This window comes from Pseudopipra pipra, chromosome 1 (genome assembly GCF_036250125.1).
Source record: "Pseudopipra pipra isolate bDixPip1 chromosome 1, bDixPip1.hap1, whole genome shotgun sequence".
NCBI lineage: Eukaryota > Metazoa > Chordata > Aves > Passeriformes > Pipridae > Pseudopipra > Pseudopipra pipra.
The window spans coordinates 150,223,005-150,241,437 of NC_087549.1; the positions used below are offsets into that span (position 1 = coordinate 150,223,005).

Below are 18,433 nucleotides of genomic sequence, written 5' to 3' on the forward strand. Positions count from 1 at the left end.
TTATGGCTAGTGCTACACTAATAAATTAAATGAGCTCAAGAACATTTTCTGGCACTGAGGATAAATGCAAAAGATCATCTTGCTCCCTAATATTAAACTTCTCCATACTCTGCACTGACCACAATTTTCAGCAAGGATAGTCCCTTGCCTGTGAATCTCCCATATGGTTGTCCAGTTGATGGATTCCCACACAGTGGGCTACCAGTTCTCCTTCACAGGTGGCCACATACACTCTCTCTTGTGTTCCTCAATTAGAGATCATGATGTTCATTTAGTAACAGTCTGTAATTAACTCTATGAAATGGTTTCATACAGAAGCAAAGCCCCCATGCTGAAGACTATGCAATGCAAACAGCAGCCCTGTCTTACATATTTATATGCTGTACATCACAGCTGCCTCTTTTATGTTTTTTTTTTTTGTTTTGCTTTGGTTTTTGTTCTGTTTTCTTGACCACACACATTGAACTAAAGGGAACACTAGCAAACAAAGAAAAAAAAAAGGTATTAGGGAGGCACATGGGACCCAGCTCCTCCTCTCTTCAAGGAACTGTCCTACATGGACTTGATGGAAAGGCATGTGGGGAGGGACAAACCCCTTCATTCCAAAAATGTGACATTTTCATATTTCTGCATGTCTCAGTCACGGGCCAAATTATAACAGAAAAATCATCCATTGAGGCTTCCTGAGATGTGGAAGCAGAGTAAAAAGATGGGTTTCAGCTGCATCTGACTTTTTCAGAGAAAAGTTTTCACTGAGTTTAACCAAAGCAGGTCACTTCAAATCTCATCCAAACCATGCTGAGCAGCTCACGCTCATGCCAGGCACTGAAATTACCATAGGGAAACACAGGATTGGAAGGTCCTCTTGGGTCACCAAGGCGAGTCCCCTGCTGACATATGTTGTTTTTTTCAACATCTAATCCATTTCACACACTGCTGGCTTGGGGCAGGAAAGTTCTCCCAAACAACCTCACCAGACTGATAATGAGAAGGCTCCTTTCCAGTCCCAGTAATGGTATTCACAGTGATTTACATTCCTTTGTTTGGGATGAGCAGCATCCTGTCACTTAAACTGTTCTTCCATGCCTAGCTCTGCATTGCCCTCCTCAACTTCATATTCCCATGCTGTTCTTTTCCCGGTAGACCCTCATCTTTCTTGAGGATCATTCATCAGTGGGATGTATAGCATATGCAGCATTGCAGATCACTGTGCAATAGCATTCAGATTCTCTTTTTTCCTCTGTGATTAGCATTCCTAATATGAATTAGAATGTCATTTACTTTTTCAGTGGGTGCACTATATTGGTACATCATAGTGGTTCAGTCAGCCAGTGATATGCACATGGGGATTTCTACACCTGTTTTCCTCCTAAGACTTCAGGGAGGGGAAAAGGTAGTTTTAGGGGCTATTTAATCCAATGCATTTAGATTTTTTGGGTGGTAAGATATTTTATGACTTCATAGACTTCCATTAACCAGATCTGACTACAAAGGCACCTCCATGCAATTATTGCAGATGTAGATGTCCATGGTGACTAATACATATACAATTTCTGCTGGTAAGCTACTTGATGATAACATAAATTCTTAAATAGGGCTGAGTGCATGACCTTACACTTTATATTTCATATTTCCATGCATCATGCATTAATTCAATAATGGTTATGCAATCCTGCCTACAGGATAGCCTGATATTCTAGAAATTGGTGGTGCTTTCTACCTTTGTAATGTATTCTCAGAAAAAGGTTTTTAGTATTTTCCTGAATTGACAGTAGGGGGGGAAAAAGAAAGCCTAGGACTGATGCTAAAGGAGAAATTCCAGCCTTATATTTTACCTTTCAGGTAAATTCTGAAAATGTCACTTTCCTGGTTACGGACTCTACATCTTGGCAAGCTTGTGACTCCAGTAAGACAAAATCCACCACGGAAATTCAGCAGTGATTTACCAGCTGTGGTGAACTGGGGAACAGTGGTGGATGTGCCATGGAAGTACTGGGGTGCATGTGAATCAGATAGAGGTGAGACAACGGCAGTCCAGAACTCAGCCCTGAGGGTGAGTTAATGCACTGCAGCTCTTAGCTGGGGTTAACACTGACTGATGCTTTTTGGGTGCTCTCTGTCAGACACAGCTCGATCAGAGCATGAGCAAAGACAGTAGGTACATTTCTGTGCCACATCAAGCTGTCCTTCACTTGGTGGCATTTCAGGAGAAGCTGGTAGAAAACATTTTCATCTGTGTGGCCGGCAGAAGAATAAAAGGGTGGCTTGGCCAGTGCATGTCACACACAGAGAGCGAGGTTGGAGGTTGTTCTGTCTGTGACTGAGGTGTCAGTTTTATTCATGCACGTTGTTTGCACCCATTACACACAACTCTCCCCTGAGAAGTGGCTGATGTCATATCGACTCTCACACTGGCTGACCTGCCCAAGCAGGGGCCACCAGGAACTGCCTTGTGACCCAAATTCTCCTACATCTTCTTAATAATTCCTGTCTCAGTGATTTTCCTTATTAACCTCAGTAACATAAATACACATGATATGTTAAGGCCTTTTTAAAACTTAACAGTAAGCATAATTATTCAGTCAGCTATTTCAGAAGATCTTTCTTACAAATGAGGGAGAAACTTTTATTATCTGTCTGGTTTGGCTTTACCTTCTAAAGTGGCTTCAATGACTCTAAACTGCCATCTGACAACAGTAGCACAGTTTTACTGTGTGAGAGAAGTTCCACAGCACATAGTTTTCCAACTATGTTGTAAAGTTTAGTTCCTTGAAGATGACTCATATATCAGTTGACCAGCAGTAAATATAGTTTCGTGTGGCATTGCACACAAATTGTCCAAGACATTTTTAGGATATATGAATACAAACCAAAGACTAAAGATTTACTAAAATTCCTTTCAGCAGCTGTGCTGCTCTATAACATGATGTTGCCCAGGGTGGTTACTAACTTTCCCGGATTTTCTTCCACCATTCCTTTGAATTTATGTTAGTGAGGCTGGATAAGACCTGCAAACAGAATCACTGAACTGCCACAGAATCTGAAAGTGGTTTGTAACACTTTCATCACCAGTTTGCAGCCCTTAAAGGAGTTCAAGAGCAGGTCTGCTTCATAATACTTGGCCTTCTTGTTGGGAAAGTGAGCACAGACACCACCATACGTACTGGCAGATGTGACAGAGAAAAGTATTTAGTCTAGATGAATGTGCAGATCTGCTACATCAGGAAAAATGCTGTAGGATTTCCTCTATGTCTTCAGAGACCACGGAAGCATTCAGGATCCAGATGAGATACAGCCTCAGGATAATATTTTTTATCAGAATTGGCTCTTGAAACTCAGAGGAGGAACAAGGACCTCAGCAAGTTAAAAGAGAAACTTTGCTGGCACAGACCACAATGGTCTTACAGGTAAAAGTTTTAGCACTCCAGTATTCTTATTTGAAAGGGCTCATGGTGCTTTTTAGACACCAGAATTTTTGGGTCTGATGATGTTCAGAAAATAAATGAAATAGTAGGTTCAACCCACCCTCACTGAAGAAAGCAAGAATTTTGCTGATGCCAGAGGAGTCAGATGACCTCCTCTCTACCTGCTAATCAACATCATGAAACCTCCATGTAACGCAGTTAACACTGGATGAGTCTCATGATTCAGAATCTGTTCTTTTTATCACCTATGAATCATTCTCTTTTTTCTTTTTTGAGTGACCCACACACAAGAATCATTTCTATTTACCGGTCTTTGCCACATCCTTACAGAACTGTGGGCTGAAAACAATAAAGCTAGCATTTTGCTTTCAGCTGACTAATAACTTCAGCTTATCCATGCTAACAGAGTTTTTCAATATCTGGTTTTACATCTGGGACAGCCTTTTTCAAGCACTGAAGGTTAAATATATGTAGATAATGTTATTGCAGTCTCTGCTGAACCAGATTTCATATTTAACAGTACTTATGTACACTGATGAGTGTTAATATCTAAGGGTATCAGATGTTGCTAATTCACATCTTTTAATAATCCATGAATATTTCAAATGTTAACATTTTCCCCGGATTTTAACACATATTATTTCCAGCTTTCATTATCATACACAGAATGCATTGCTTAATGGCAGGGGGAGATTAACTTTCTGGATTTCTGGCTAAACTCTCCCAGAAGATATAATAAATAATTTTTTTCTAAATAAAGTAGCATTTTTCCCCAACTCCTCTAATCAAATTTAATTCCAAGAAAAAATTATAGAAACAGTAAGTTATGGAAAAAAACCATAAGTAATCCACCATTTTCTGAGTAATCACAGCTTAACTTCCGATTTTTATAATAAAAAGCACCTTAAAAATATAATTTGCCCATGCAATCAACATTTTCAGCACAAAAATAACTTCTAAAATATAAATTAATGTAAACAAAAGAGCACACTCTGTTTTTCTATAAGCTCGTTCAAGAACTTTTTTATCCCAGCAGCTGAGAACCAAAACATTGCATACTTAAAAGCAAAATAACCACTAAAAGCAATCAGCAGCAAAACCCCATGTTTTTTATAGCAGCATCTACTGTTAAACAACTCACTACATAAACAGTAAGGCCATTAGAGCCACAATGTCAAAGATGCTCTGTAAGCTGAACAGCAGAAACATTTCCACAATGACTGAAAGCCAGCAAAGCGCTCCTTAAGATGTCAACAGGGAAAAATAATTCAGTCTTAATAGGTTCAGAGCTTATGTAAGCCATGCTTATGGGGTAGTCTATTAAAAAAAGCAGGCAAGCCAGTGACATTACAGTAAACACAACCTGTAGCTTCCTAGAACGTGCAGGCTAAAGACATTTGAAACTCCAGTCAAAGGCACTGTGCTGTCTGTAAGGTTCACGTGTTCTGGACTAAAAATGAAGGGAAATAAAATATGTCCTAAAACAGTGACAGTTGAGGTGATATTCACACCTGTATAGAAAGGAGATCTTGAATCTTTTCATCCCCATGAATGGCCTAAGAAATAAAATCATTATAACCAGCCCAAGCTACTTACTTCTGGTAAAAAACTATATGTTCTAAAAAAAAGCAGCAAGCCCTCATTCCCTATGACTAATGCAATGTTAGCAATTTTGTATTTGGGATAGGAACAAGTTTCTCTGGGTGACAACTTGGTTCATCAAATTAAAGTCATGGAGCGACGTGAGATTTGCCATTTCTGGATTAAAAAATGGTACGTTTTCACACACCCACCAGGAAAGGAAGAAAAAACCCCAACATCTTGAGAACTCACCACCAGGTTTCCTATCACCATGACCAACAAGAAGACAAGAAGGCACAGTGGCTGCCCAGCTACTTCCATACAGTCCCACATGGTCTCGATCCACTCTCCACACAAAATCCGGAAGATGATGAGGAACGAGTGGAAGAAATCGTTCATGTGCCACCGTGGCAAATTGCCAGTCTTGCTTATCTTCTTCACGTTGTCCAAGTAGCTTTTCCCAAAAAGCTGCATCCCTACCACGGCGAAAATAAAGACGATGATTGCCAGCACGAGCGTGAGGTTACCGAGGGCACCCACTGAGTTACCAATGATTTTAATGAGCGTGTTTAAGGTCGGCCAGGACTTCGCCAACTTGAAGACCCGCAGCTGTGAACAGAACACAAACAGCAGTGTCAGTTCACAGAAGCAACAGGCATTTCAGCCAATGAATTATTAAAGTGGGCAAAACGTGAAAGATGTTAAATGCCACAGTGTGTGCGGTACAGGGTGATTTTAGCCATACTTCCTGTCAACCCCATTACATCTATTAATAAAATATCAGCTGGGCTTCTAGGATGAGCATTAAGTGTTCCAGAGCTATGCTCTGCCTGGTTGGACAGACAAGTTCTTAGAGGCGCATTCCTCAACTACCACGGTGGGGGTGGGATGGAAGAACAAAATACACATCTTAATATTTTCTTTCATGTTGCTTTTCCTCCTTTTCCTCCTCAAATTAAACAGCCTGGCAGGCATCTGGAGGAAGGAGTTTAGGGTTTGATCCCACGGAGAGAGAAGGAATTCCTCTGTGTTTCAGAGCAAGCCTCAGCCAGATGCTACTAGCTGTTAGCTCCCAGGGTGAAAATCACCTCTGTGCTGAGGATCTCGCAGTCTGTGCTCAACCCACGTCCCACTTAAGACCTATTTTAAGGATATAAATGCTGCCTAGCCTTTGTGCTCTGTTTTCAAGTGAAGGTTTAATATCAGCCTTATTGAAGAGGGCTTGCTCAAAAACTGAAAGGAGACACTTAGGACAGAGATGGAAAATTTGTATTTTTGAGCAGAGCAAAGAATTTTGGAAAAAAAAAAAATTAATTCTTCTGCTAAATGTAACCATAAGGGTTTGTTTTCCTGGTCTTTAAAATTGTGAAGCCATATCATGGCCAGAATGATTAGCATGGACATCCTGGTACACGAAGTGCAACACAAATGTCAGGCTGGCAAGGAAAGTACTTTTCTCTTCCAAAATGTCACCAGTCTCTCATTAATAGAACACCACTATCCTGTGCCTAACAAAAGAGCTGACAGCTAAGGAGTTCCTGTGAAAGACAGGTGTTATGTTATGCTGATCAGTTCTAGAAAAAAAAAATAAATCACTCTGTGAATAATTCAAAGACACTTTCTTTTGACAACATCTAAAAGAACAGTAGCATGTTTATAACATAATTTAGGAATAACAATTTCTAAAACAACAAGTTACTGGCTCTTGCATTTCTTGGGCTATCAATTATCTGCTGACTATGCTAGCAGGTGTATGGGTATAAAACGGCAGGTTTTTATTACAAATTGGGATTCAAATATTTTAAGTGTGCTACAAGTACCTGGCACAGCTAGAAGGAATCAAATTATGTTCTCATTTACCCTAATGTAAATCTGGAACAATTCCATTTATCCCTCAGCCTATAATTAGTGTCACGTACTGTTCACCAGTTTGCAGCAATTATCGGCAGATGCGTTTTTAAGAAAACAAGTTGCATTCATGTCAGAGTTTATATGTAATAATATGGGTAAGAACAGAATAAGACCATTACCAGTCGAAAGGAGCGTAAAACAGACAGGTTTCCCATGCTGGACAAACCCAGTTCCATCAGGCTTAGAATAACAATTATGCTGTCAAAAATATTCCAGCCTTGCTGAAAATAGTAGTAGGGGTCAAGGGCAATTACTTTGAAGACCATTTCTGCTGTGAAAATCCCAGTGAAGACCTGCAGAAAGAAAAATATGAATTCAAAGTAACCTTTTAAACACAACTCCTTGCTTGCAGAGTTTCCACTGCTGCAGGTGAACACAGCAGAAAGTCAAAAACATTTTTTACAAACAAATACTTTCTTTTTCATGGCTGATTCTTTGTCACTATTACAATTTTGTCTTCGCTTTTCACAACAATACACTGCTGTAAAGTTACAATGACATCTGACTTCAAGCTCTGGATTGGAATATACATTTCTACCTCCTTCCATCATCTGAAAAATCACAGTGGTAAAAAAAAGAAAGTGTAAAGGTACCTTTTATAAAGGTTAAATCTATTCATATCAGTGGAGAGAGCTGAGTGAATTCAGTGCGAGTGTTAAGGGTTATTTGAGTTGCAGTGTATCTCCTGTATTATCCCTTTTTATTTTGTTATTATTATCAATAGAAGGGCAACGCACGCCTCCAGTTATTCTGAGGTTATTGCTGGCAGCGAAGGCGATTAGAAACTCTAATTTGAGTCCTGGTTTGTTTTTTTTTTTTTTTTACAAATAATCACGGCAATTTTCTTTTCACTGCATCTTGGGAACATATTGGTTATTTATGACCCAGTTCAAATGTCATATGGTGGAACTTCTAATTGGAACATTTTTCTTTAAAACAACATATAAATATTACCTATGAGGCAGAGGGAGAGGGGGGAGGAAGGCTGCTGACAACAAATTCAGTTTTAACACATTCGTGTAAAGTATCCCAGATCTTGTCCTTTTATATGCCCTCCTTGAGTAACAGTTTAAATGCACAATGCAAAGCTACAGTCAATTTTAAATGACAAAATGTGAGCACCACATTCTTCGTATACTGTTTCATTTTCATTTCAAGTCCTAGTACAAGCTGCACAGAGCTTTGTGTTTCTGGAAAATTCTGGAATTTCTGATATTTCTGAAACAGAAATAGATATATCTGCAGAAATAGATAATTTCTGGAAATGTATTTAGTAAAGTACATGGCTTTCTGTGAAATAATCAGCATTTATGCATTTTTTTGGTCAAAAAAGAGGGGAGCATACAGAGCTCACGCATCACTAACATACAGTCAAGGAGAAATGTTTTCCTTACAAGCAGCTGAATATTTGCAGCACTAGCCTAGCAGAACTGATCAACTCTGAGCAACAGGGATAAGACACCCATTAAGATGGGAATGGGAAAATTTAAGATCATGTAATTATGACATTAAGGAATAAAAATAAATTATTATAGCCTGCATTTGAGGAATGTTTGGCTTTACTCTCTAATGCTTCTGGAATTAATTATTTCAAGTGGCCATTTTACACTATTCCTTATGTAAATTACCTTCTCTTTTTCATCAGGAAAATGATACCTTGGATTGCAGCAATACTTTGGGACATAACTTCCCATCATCACCTCATACCAAGAACGCAACAAACAACCTGTCTCATATTTCTAACCAGCCAACAATTTCTGAGTCACAGTGGTTAGAGAAACCAAAGACTCCCACCATAATGCTCTCAATTTTCCTAGGACAGAGAACAAGACAAAACTGGATGTCTGTGAAATTGTATCCAGGGGACTGCCTTAAGAAACTACGATACCACGCCGCACGTTATGCAACTGTCTTGCTGAGAAATGACTCAGGAGGATCACTTTCTTTGCCTGAATCATTTTAATCAATAGCCTTCTGAGAAGGAAATGTCACAGCAAGGCAGCAAAACGTCTGGGCCTTCCTAGAGGCATCAGGAATCATGTATGTGTACCAGCTGGATTTCAAACAACGGTTGCCAAACCGCCAGCACCTGGTACACGATGGCTGAGCTTGCACAAGAGGATGGATGTGGATGTGTCATATGAGAAAGCTGGAGAGAAAACAAGTAGCTTAACATCCACTGGTGACAAATATGACACTGCTGATTTGGAGGACTTTGTCTTTAAAAAAAACCCAACTTTTACCTATCGTTTCAGCCTTTTAGGCTTTGATATTGCATAGAGGTATTTCAGCTTCTAAAAGGAAAACAAAAATTGAGGGAATCTTGCTCTATCTGCTCTCTATCTACTAATTTTTTGGGTGGTGTGTGGGCAGATGAAGCATGTAAAAATGTACATGTGCTTGGCTGGCCTTCTGCTGACACTTAAAAATGCTGATTCCTGTAAGTGATGAACTGAAGGAGTCTGAAGGTAGCAGATACTGACTGAAGCGGATGGACAATCAGAGCGGGAGAGCTCCGGTGACTGCCAGATCCAGAGAAAGCAAATTTATGTTCCACTCTCATTCTTTCATTTCACTCAGAAGCATTTGTTCCGAGTAAAAAAATGCCAAAGACCTGTCCTCTTTAATATTTCCCCTGTTTAATGCTAGAATAATCACTTAGAGAGGGTTAGATCCAACAGGAAGGCGACAGCCAGCCAGCGTGGGGGCTGAGGGGGGGCTGGCAGTCTGCAGCTTAGGGGATGCAGTCACCTGGCAGCCTGCCCTGGGGCTGGGACTCCCTTCCCTTTCATAGGGAATTGCAAAAAATGTCAATTTTCATTAAAAATGACTTTGCAAAATCCTCCACAAAATGGAGTTACTTTTGTCTGACCTGCCCTACTCACAATCAATCCAGTTATGCAGGGGTTTAGTAAAGCTGGTGAGGGTGAGCTGGCACAGTCTGGCTTCTCACAGACCCAACCTCAGACCTCAGAAGAAGGGGAGCCCTGAGCCATCAGCCTGGTAAAAAAATACTGGCAGGCTGTTTTGCTTACTTTACACTTTAAAATAAAGAGCAGAAATGGCTCTAGGCAACACTGAGAAACTCACAGTGAGATTTATTTTTTTTTTTGCAAAATTTTGCAGAATTTGCTTTGCAAAATTTCTCCTGCCAAAAAAAAAAAAAAAAGAGATTAGCAAAAACAAACCATGTGTCTCTCTACAAAATTTCTCTCTTTGCTAAAAATTAGGAGTCTTGTTGGCAGGAGGGATGCCAAGGGTTAAAGTTTCCCTGCCTGTGGTCTGCAAGGGAGAGCAGACACCTTGACTATCCCGACTGCCAGAGAGGGAAATGACAGCACTGCCACCTGCTTTGGTGGACACTGGGTCCAAAGGAATTTTTTTTAAAGTCATCTTAGAAGGCCACAAATTGTTGAGCAACAAGAAGGAACGCTGGCTGCAAAGTGCAGCTGGGTACAGTCCTGTGAGATGACTTTCCAAGCTGTCCTTATCTACTGCTTTCTGCAGAGGGCAAGAGAGACCCAAACAGATTTCTCCTTAGACAACAACAGAGCAAGATTTGCCAAGACACAGCAGCTGAAAAACTGGAGAATAGTCCCACAGCCTAGGAGAATAACCTCAACCTGCACAAGGAAGCCCAGAGGACCAGGATAAAGAAAAAAAATCCATAGGTGACATGTCACGTATTCTAGGACTGATTCAAAATGTCTGATTACTGCTACTACCCACCTAAACTTGCCAGCACAGAATGCATCTCACTAAAGGCAGATATCACATCTGTAGTGTCTCTGCATACTCCCACCATGGTCGATGGTTACTACAGTCACTGGCCTCCAGGCCATAGTTCACCTTATCCTAAAGTAAATATCTTTACATCATCACATTAATGTGGTTTAAAATTGTCCATTACTCTACACTGACTTTAAAGGGAGACAAAGGCAACTGGCACAGAGACAGACTCCTACACTGTAAATACCTAAAGTTAGGTGATGTGAATCCAGCTTTGAGACACTGCAGCCTTTGATTTTAGAGAAATAAAGGGCTTTTTTAATCTCTGCTGTGAGCTTCTCAAATGCAAACTTAGCAGCATTCACATTCCAGACTCTCCAGATTACTTGTGGTCCTATAGGATATCTCTGCTGCTACCACTACATTTTAGGGGCAACTCCACCACGTCATAGCTAGATGGTCTGTGTCTTTTCCAATTCAGATTCTTCTAAAATTAAAAGGATTTTAAACGTTAAGTTTTAAAGCATTAACACAAGGTAACTTTTAAACATAACTTGGAGAAAGATGATTAGAGAAAAAGCTTCTTTTTTGTAGTAACTGCAGAATTTTAGTGGACCCCTGGGTCACAAATTGTATCATATTGCCTCTGGAAAGGCTTTTATGCTGTCCCTGCAGCTTGACTGTGGACTGTCACTCTGTTTTTCCTTGGTCTCTGCTTGTTTTGCAGCTCTGCACCCGTCTGCTCCAGCTTGCACAGTAAGAGTTTCCCCTTGAAGCATCAGCCATGCTTTGCTCCATGTCCCTTTGCCTCTGGGTTTGCATGGGACACAGTACATGCCTCTGGAAAGGCACAGCAGGGCATACAGGGACATACAGAGAGTGCACTATAGGCCTCTTCCTTCATACACATCAACCCATGATCAAACACCACTCTATTTCCTTCCAAGATCTTGCCTTGCTTTTTTCTGTAGGTTTCTTTTTGTACTTAAAAGTCACTGTTAGTCACTAAGAACTGCTGTCTTATCACTGCTTTACCAGAAATCCCAAATAAAGCTCATTAACCTTTCTCTTAACTCATTTCCCTAAACAGATATTTATCAGGAACAGCCCAGAAACACGGCTTTAATGTTTACTAATAACATTAGAATAGGTTAGTTCGATAAAAACAAACCCTTATTCTTCATTCAATTCTCTTCACCCCCAGAAAGAGGTGCCCGTGTGGACTTGCTTGATATGTCATAGGCAGAGCAATGCTGGCAGTGTGTCAAAACACTGGGTATTCCCAAGCCACAGCCAACACTTTAAAAAGCAGGAAATACACTCCTCAGGTAGCACTTGGAGATCAGGGTGACTTACCAAATTGCCTATGTAAAGCATGTGGTCAAACTCCTTCGTCATCTTATAATGCTCCAGGGCCATGAAGAGCGTGTTCAGCACAATGCAGAGGGTGATGGTGAGGTCAGTAAATGGGTCCATTACCACAAACTTGACAAATTTCTTGATCAAAAGCCAAAGAGGGCAGCAATCCCAAATGAGGAATTTAACAGCAAAGTGGTTCCAGCAGGGAGGACATTTCTGGTGTGATTCCTCAAGCTCTAAGTCACAAGCAGCAAAGTAACAGTCAATTCACACTGAGTTATATGACAAGAGACCACTTAAAATGACTCATAACACAGAGGAAGGCCCATGAATTACCCCAAATTTTTTTAAGGGTAAAAATATTTCTGTCCTAGCAGGTTGGCAAATTACACACTGTGGGGTTTTTGCCAGTTGACCTGCACTTAGCAGACAGTGACCTATTCTGAAAGTAATAACCTCTTTAAAAAGTGCACAAGCAAAAAGGGAGAATCACACTAAATATGTTAAGTCCAGTATTATATATAGGCTTGGATTCTTACTCAATTTTCCATTTTGCCAAGTTCAAATGGATAAGAATACACTGTCTTCATTTAACTTAGATTGGAATATATTTTTTCATCCCAGGTCACATTTTCAAAGTATCTTAAGTAATACCTTTTAAAGCAGTTAAGAGATGAAAGAGCTTAATCCAACATTTAGAGCTGATTTAAGTACTTGAGAACGAGAGTATCTCTGGCTATCCATAGAGCTTCTGTTCTTGATGTGCAATCCAAACAGGTGTTAAACATCTGATTTTTCTGAGGCCCACATACAAAACCAGGAACCTCATAAGCCCATTTGAACATGCTACTAAAACTCCCCTGTGCTTTTTAAAGATGCTTTTAAAATACTACCTATAATACAACTTTTATGTCCTCATTTTACTTGCAGACAAAAGAATTGAAATAGCTTCATAAGTATAATTTGTTTTAAATGATGGAAAAGAAAAGCCAAAAAAGACAGTTAATAGCTGAATGATAATGATTAGTGGAATTGCCTAATGCTTTCCTTTTCTGATTCCTTTATGGGCATGGAATGCTGTATAACAGTTTTAGTCTATATAATTAGAACCTTCACTGATAACGGGAAAACTTCAGCCAAGGCTGTTATTTCCATCAGTTCATAAACAGCCTCCTCTCCCAGGGCAGGAACCATCCAGGACAAGGGGAAACAACCTCAAGCTGTGGCAGGGGAGGTTTAGTTGGGATATTAGGAAAAAATGTCTTCACTAAAATAGTGGTTAAACACAGAAACAGGTATCCCAGGGAAGTGCTGGAATCACCATCCCTGGAAGTGTTCAAATAATGAGTAGATGTGGCACTTTGTGGGCTGGGGGTATATGGTTGGACTTGATGATCTTGGAGGTCTTTTCCAACCATAATGATTCTATGATTCTTTGTCTACTTTTCTTCATCAGGCAACAGAGCTGTGGCATTAAGTGTCTTCCAGCAAGCTTTCAAAATATCAGATTATGTCCTACATGCACAGGCTTTGCACAAACATCTGCATTGCTCTGAGATCTTTGGGAAACCAAATTGCGTCCAAGAAATAACTGTCTTTCCAGCCTCCAAACAAAAGGCTTACAGGTAAACCCTAAAATGATGAGAGAACCATCAATTTGAATGCAAAATCATAATTTTGCTTTTTTTTTTTGAAACCTGTTTCTGAAAGTAATGAAGAGTTTAAGGTGGTCACTTTCTAAAGGATATAATTTATAATTTTCCAGGTTAATCTAGAACACATCTATCTACATCCTTATTCCTCATAATATGCCTACCCAACCCTACTTATTCCACTATTTTTAATTTGGGGACCTTCATGATGGACACACATCAGATGAGTGACTCTTTTCTCTGAGGTTCCACTCAACACAAGCCCCTTTAAGTACAGGTTGCTGCTAAAAGAGTTAGTTTCACCCTCCTCAGCCTCAATCACATGTGATTTCTCTGTCCTTTTTTCAGCTTTTGTGCTCCTGGACTTTCTGGGTGAGCTGGTTCTGCTTCTTGATCCAGCTGAAAACCATTCATACAGTCAAATCAAAGCACAAGAACACAGCAAGGGAAGGAGGAAGGTGTAACTGTCCTCTTTTGGCAGTGATGCAGCATTAAAATGATTTAAATCAATTAAGAATTCACATAATTTCCCACCACAGAAGATCTTTGGAAATCATAAGAGATTTAACTTTTTTTTTAAAATATCTGCAAAAGGAAAAGTAAAATTAGACTCTACTGTTGTGTGGTTTTTTTTGCTACTTTGCACTGCTTTTAAAAAAAAATGGTCAGAAAAATGCAATCAAAGTATGTGTTGGAGATGTCTTTTTTCTTATTTTTAAATGGAAAAAAAAATAAAATAGGACCTTTCTTGTCTTCATGGCTTTGCAATGTCTGGGAAAAACAGACAGATGCTGACTACCCAAGAGCTGAGAGAAGAAACCAGGTAATGAAAGGGGAAGAGATTTCTAGTCTGGCTGTTTCAAAGTATGGCACAAATCATACAGCTGTGAGTATAGTTAAAAACCATGGTACATTTTATTCTAATATGACATTCCTCTTGTTAACAACTATTCAATTTCAGTGACTAACAAAGTCTAGGAGTTAGGAGACCTTTGATAAGGATTGAAACAATTTTCTTCTATATAGGATCATAGAATCATTTATGTTGGAAAATACCTCTAAGGTAATTGAGTACAACCATTAATGTAGCACTGCCAAGTCCACCACTAAACCATGTCCCTGAATGTCACATGCTCTGAGTTACCCTAGACTTCATGGTCCCTATTTCTGTGGTATAGAAGAATAGAGAGTACCACCAAATAAATAAGAATTCCAGCTCAGGTCTTTTAGGCATTCTTAACACATTACAAAAAAAATAGCAAATCAATCACAAAGGTAATTGCTAAAAATCCCACAGGAAACAAATAAAACCTTTGCAGACTACATTAAACACTGGAGTACACTGAAGTGATTATTTCCCTATTAAGAATACAACCCTATATTTATGTAAACATAAATATATCTTCTGGCCACAATATTGGTGCATACAACCATGGGAGAGGGTAAAAAGCTGAGGAAGAAGAAGGGCTTTGTGGTTTCACGCTGGTCTATCTCCAGGAGATATGTCCAGTTCCTGTCTGTAAGGTATCTCTTATCTAAGTCCCTCTGCCTTGCCTTGCCTTCCTATTCATCAGTCACAGAGAATCAGGCTGCAGGAGAATCCCCAACTTCCCTTGCTCCACACTGTGTTCTTGACAGACATTTTTCTGTGCTCTTAGGTGCTACCTCCTGTCTTGTCTCAATTTGCAATGCAGGAGACACAAGGAACTGCAGGAAGCCCTTTCATGCTGCATGTAGAGTCCAAGAATGTGAGGGCTTGCTATGAGTTGTCTTGCTATATCGATAAATTTGTGAGAGGGAAATGCAAAGTCCCTGTCTGTGGGAAGACAGAGAAGGGAAATTCTTCTGCACCTCATGGGAAGACTCATGAGCAACGGAAAAACTTGCTGAGAAATATTTGCGTGGTTAAAAGGGTCCTTTGAGCACCCTTAAATTTCACGGTGGGGTTCAAGCACCCACCACACTGTTGTGCCCCTGTTGCATGAGAACTTTCCTCTCCCACAGCTTGGATGCTCTGCATGTAGCTGGTGACTGTACATGCCAGGCTTTCCATCAGCCCCAGGGAGATGAGATGTAAATATATGTACAGTCACCCAAACAATCTGGTGCTCCACTGCCCTGCACCTTGGTGAGCCCTGTGTAAACCTAATGCCATGGGGGCACAAAATTTTACCAGCTCCCATTTTGATTACACCACAAGCATTTTCTCAGGACTTCTGCAAGCCCATGGTTAAGACAGGGATTATACTGCCTTCTGTTACAGCCTTGCCTCTGTTATGGGGGTTGTAACAACTATCTTTAGTGCCTTCTTTCAAAACAACGAGGGTTTAATATCAGGGCGTTTCGCATCACCTTTTCTCTGCCATTTAACATGGACATGGCTTTGAGCTGGGGAGCTGAGGATGTCTCTTACCTTCCAGGGCACTGGTGATGATGCTGACAGCACTCACTGCCCTCTGCCTCTGAAAGGGCTCGTCCGAGTGGTCCACGGAGGGGCGGTGGGGCATTAAAAGCTGTTTCTTGCTCGCCTCGTCCGAGGGAGAGGTCTGTGTAAAGGAACACATTGGATCAGCAGAGTAAAACCAAGGCAGACAGAGGGTAGCAATTTCAAAACTGCCTAAGCACTATTTTTCCCATCTGAAGAGCCCAAAGCTCACTGACTTGTCACTGACATGCTGATGGGGTACAGCTTTTGAAAATGGCACTTTGAGCAATTTTGGAAACGTTGTTCTGCCCTTTACCTTCCTGTAAATTGTGGGTGAAAATAAAGGAACACTTCTGATGCCAGAGAAATATCAGTGCTGCTTTACCATGCTCTTTGCTTGTGAAAAAAGCCCTGCTTAATTACATTAATTATTCCATTATTTCTGAAATGTGTTAACTGTTTAATTATACAGCTAGAAGAGGAAAAGGGCGTGAGTAACAGCTCTATTACAGATCTCTGATATCATACCAAGCAAACTGACTCCTCAACACATGTTTTTTCTTGTTCTGAAACACTGCCAAGTCTCAGGAACATATTGTCATTCTAGTGATCTTTGGTGTTATGGACTCCGAAGCTACATAATTAGGGGAGAAATTTAGCTTCATTTTTCTCAGGAAAAAAGAAAATAACCTAACTCTCTTGTTCTCATGCTTCTCAAGGAAAAGATTAAAAAAAAATCCTAAAGAAATCAAATACCAGGAAAACAAAACTCCCAAACTGTCTTTGCTTAATGTCTCATTTTAAATTAGTTTTGGACTTTTTGTAGGCTTGGGTTTTTGATGTCAGACAGAAGCACAGTAAAGCCGCAGACACACATTGTATTAAATACTTTATATTGTCAGCTCACAGGAGCAAGATATTAAGACTTTTATTATTACGAGCTCCCACTTCATATAGAGACAAATCCCACTTGGTTTACTCCTCCAGATCTCACACAGGTGGAAGGAAAAGTGGTGGTTGAAGTGTAAGGATCTGGGAAAGGCAGGCTCAACGTCATTCTCTGTCACAGACCTTCTGGTTGAGACACTCAGTTTCCCAAAATAAATATTTAAAGCCTCTGCCCTGCTCCTCCAAGCACACAGGCTGTGAGGTCCGAGATACTGTGTAAGCAAGACAGATGTAGAAGATGGATCTTGATGGCTCTTGCAATACTGCTCAGGGAAATGTGGAAGGAGAAGAAATTCCTACAAAGGTGAGAGTCCTCAGTTTATACAGACGTCAGAGTAGCTGATTTTGTTTCTCCATAGTCAAATGAGCTACAGGAATCTGATCCAATATTCTGGATCTTCTCATCACTTGGGTCTGAATTGGCCCTAACCACCCTCATCAGAACCCAAGATGCCAACTGAGATGTACCATGTGCAGTAGCTCTACAGCTGCGCCCAGCACATGCACCCAGAGGGATTCAGGATCCCTTCTCTTCACCATTTCTGTAGCAAAACTGCTCTTCAAGAAAGGCACTTCCATGGGAACGGCAGGAAAAAAGTGCTGAAGCTCTACAAGTTGTCTTTCTGGAGTGTGACCTCTTCAGGGCAGGGGACATCCCCTTATCAGATGATTGCAAAGGGCAAAGATGCTTTGCCACAGGTTGACACTGAAAACAATAAGCAGGATGCTGGTCCCAGGCCACTTCAAAGTACTGCAGTTAAAAATACCAATCACTGCAAGGCTAGAGAAGGGTAAGGACTTTCAAAGTAAGCACTTAAAACATTAGCAGGGCCAGGAAAGCAGTAATGCTTCAAAATGTTTTTGGTTGGTTTTTTTTTCTTTTTTTCCTAAAATGTCCTTTGTTGTTTTTGGTTTTTTGTTTGTTTGTTTTTACAATTAACTCATTGTTCATTGAGTTACTGACAAAGCCATCTCAAAAGGAAAGTTATAATCAGAAACTTTTCCAAGAGAGTCCTAGTTGTACACGACATAAAAAGAAAACACCCTATCCTTGGCTAGGGAGCCAAGGAAACCAGGAATGTTATTTCAGATGCATTAGTTTGCTTGATTCCCTTCACCTCAAAAAAAATCCAATAAAAAGCAAAGAAACAACAAATGTTTTATTAATGAAAAAAGCATCTACAAAATTGCATAATCATTCACAGTAGTTTGGAATACATAACAAATACATGGTACCAAAAAGAAATAACTAGACAAGGCAATAAAAAAACACGAGGGAGAAGTTTCTAAGTAGAATAAAATAAAAAAGTAAAAGCAAAGAAAAAGAAAAACAAACCAAAACCAAAACAAACCCAACAAAACCCCAAAAGTAAACCCACAACTTCTCTGTCTGTAGCATGAAA

The 18,433-nt window shown here is 40.1% G+C and overlaps 1 protein-coding gene across 7 annotated transcripts in view; it reads right to left on the bottom strand.

Moving 5' to 3' along the window:
* LOC135404171 (sodium channel protein type 5 subunit alpha-like) overlaps positions 1 to 18,433 on the bottom strand; it is a 215,763-nt gene that overhangs the window by 88,241 nt on the left and 109,089 nt on the right. For all 7 annotated transcript variants that reach the window (XM_064638848.1, XM_064638841.1, XM_064638832.1 and 4 more), the window contains 4 exons: positions 16,071 to 16,203; positions 12,003 to 12,241; positions 7,037 to 7,210; positions 5,259 to 5,615 (listed from right to left, as the gene is read on the bottom strand). In XM_064638848.1, coding sequence (XP_064494918.1) covers positions 5,259 to 5,615; positions 7,037 to 7,210; positions 12,003 to 12,241; positions 16,071 to 16,203 — 903 coding nt within the window. The remainder of the gene's footprint in view (positions 1 to 5,258; positions 5,616 to 7,036; positions 7,211 to 12,002; positions 12,242 to 16,070; positions 16,204 to 18,433) is intronic.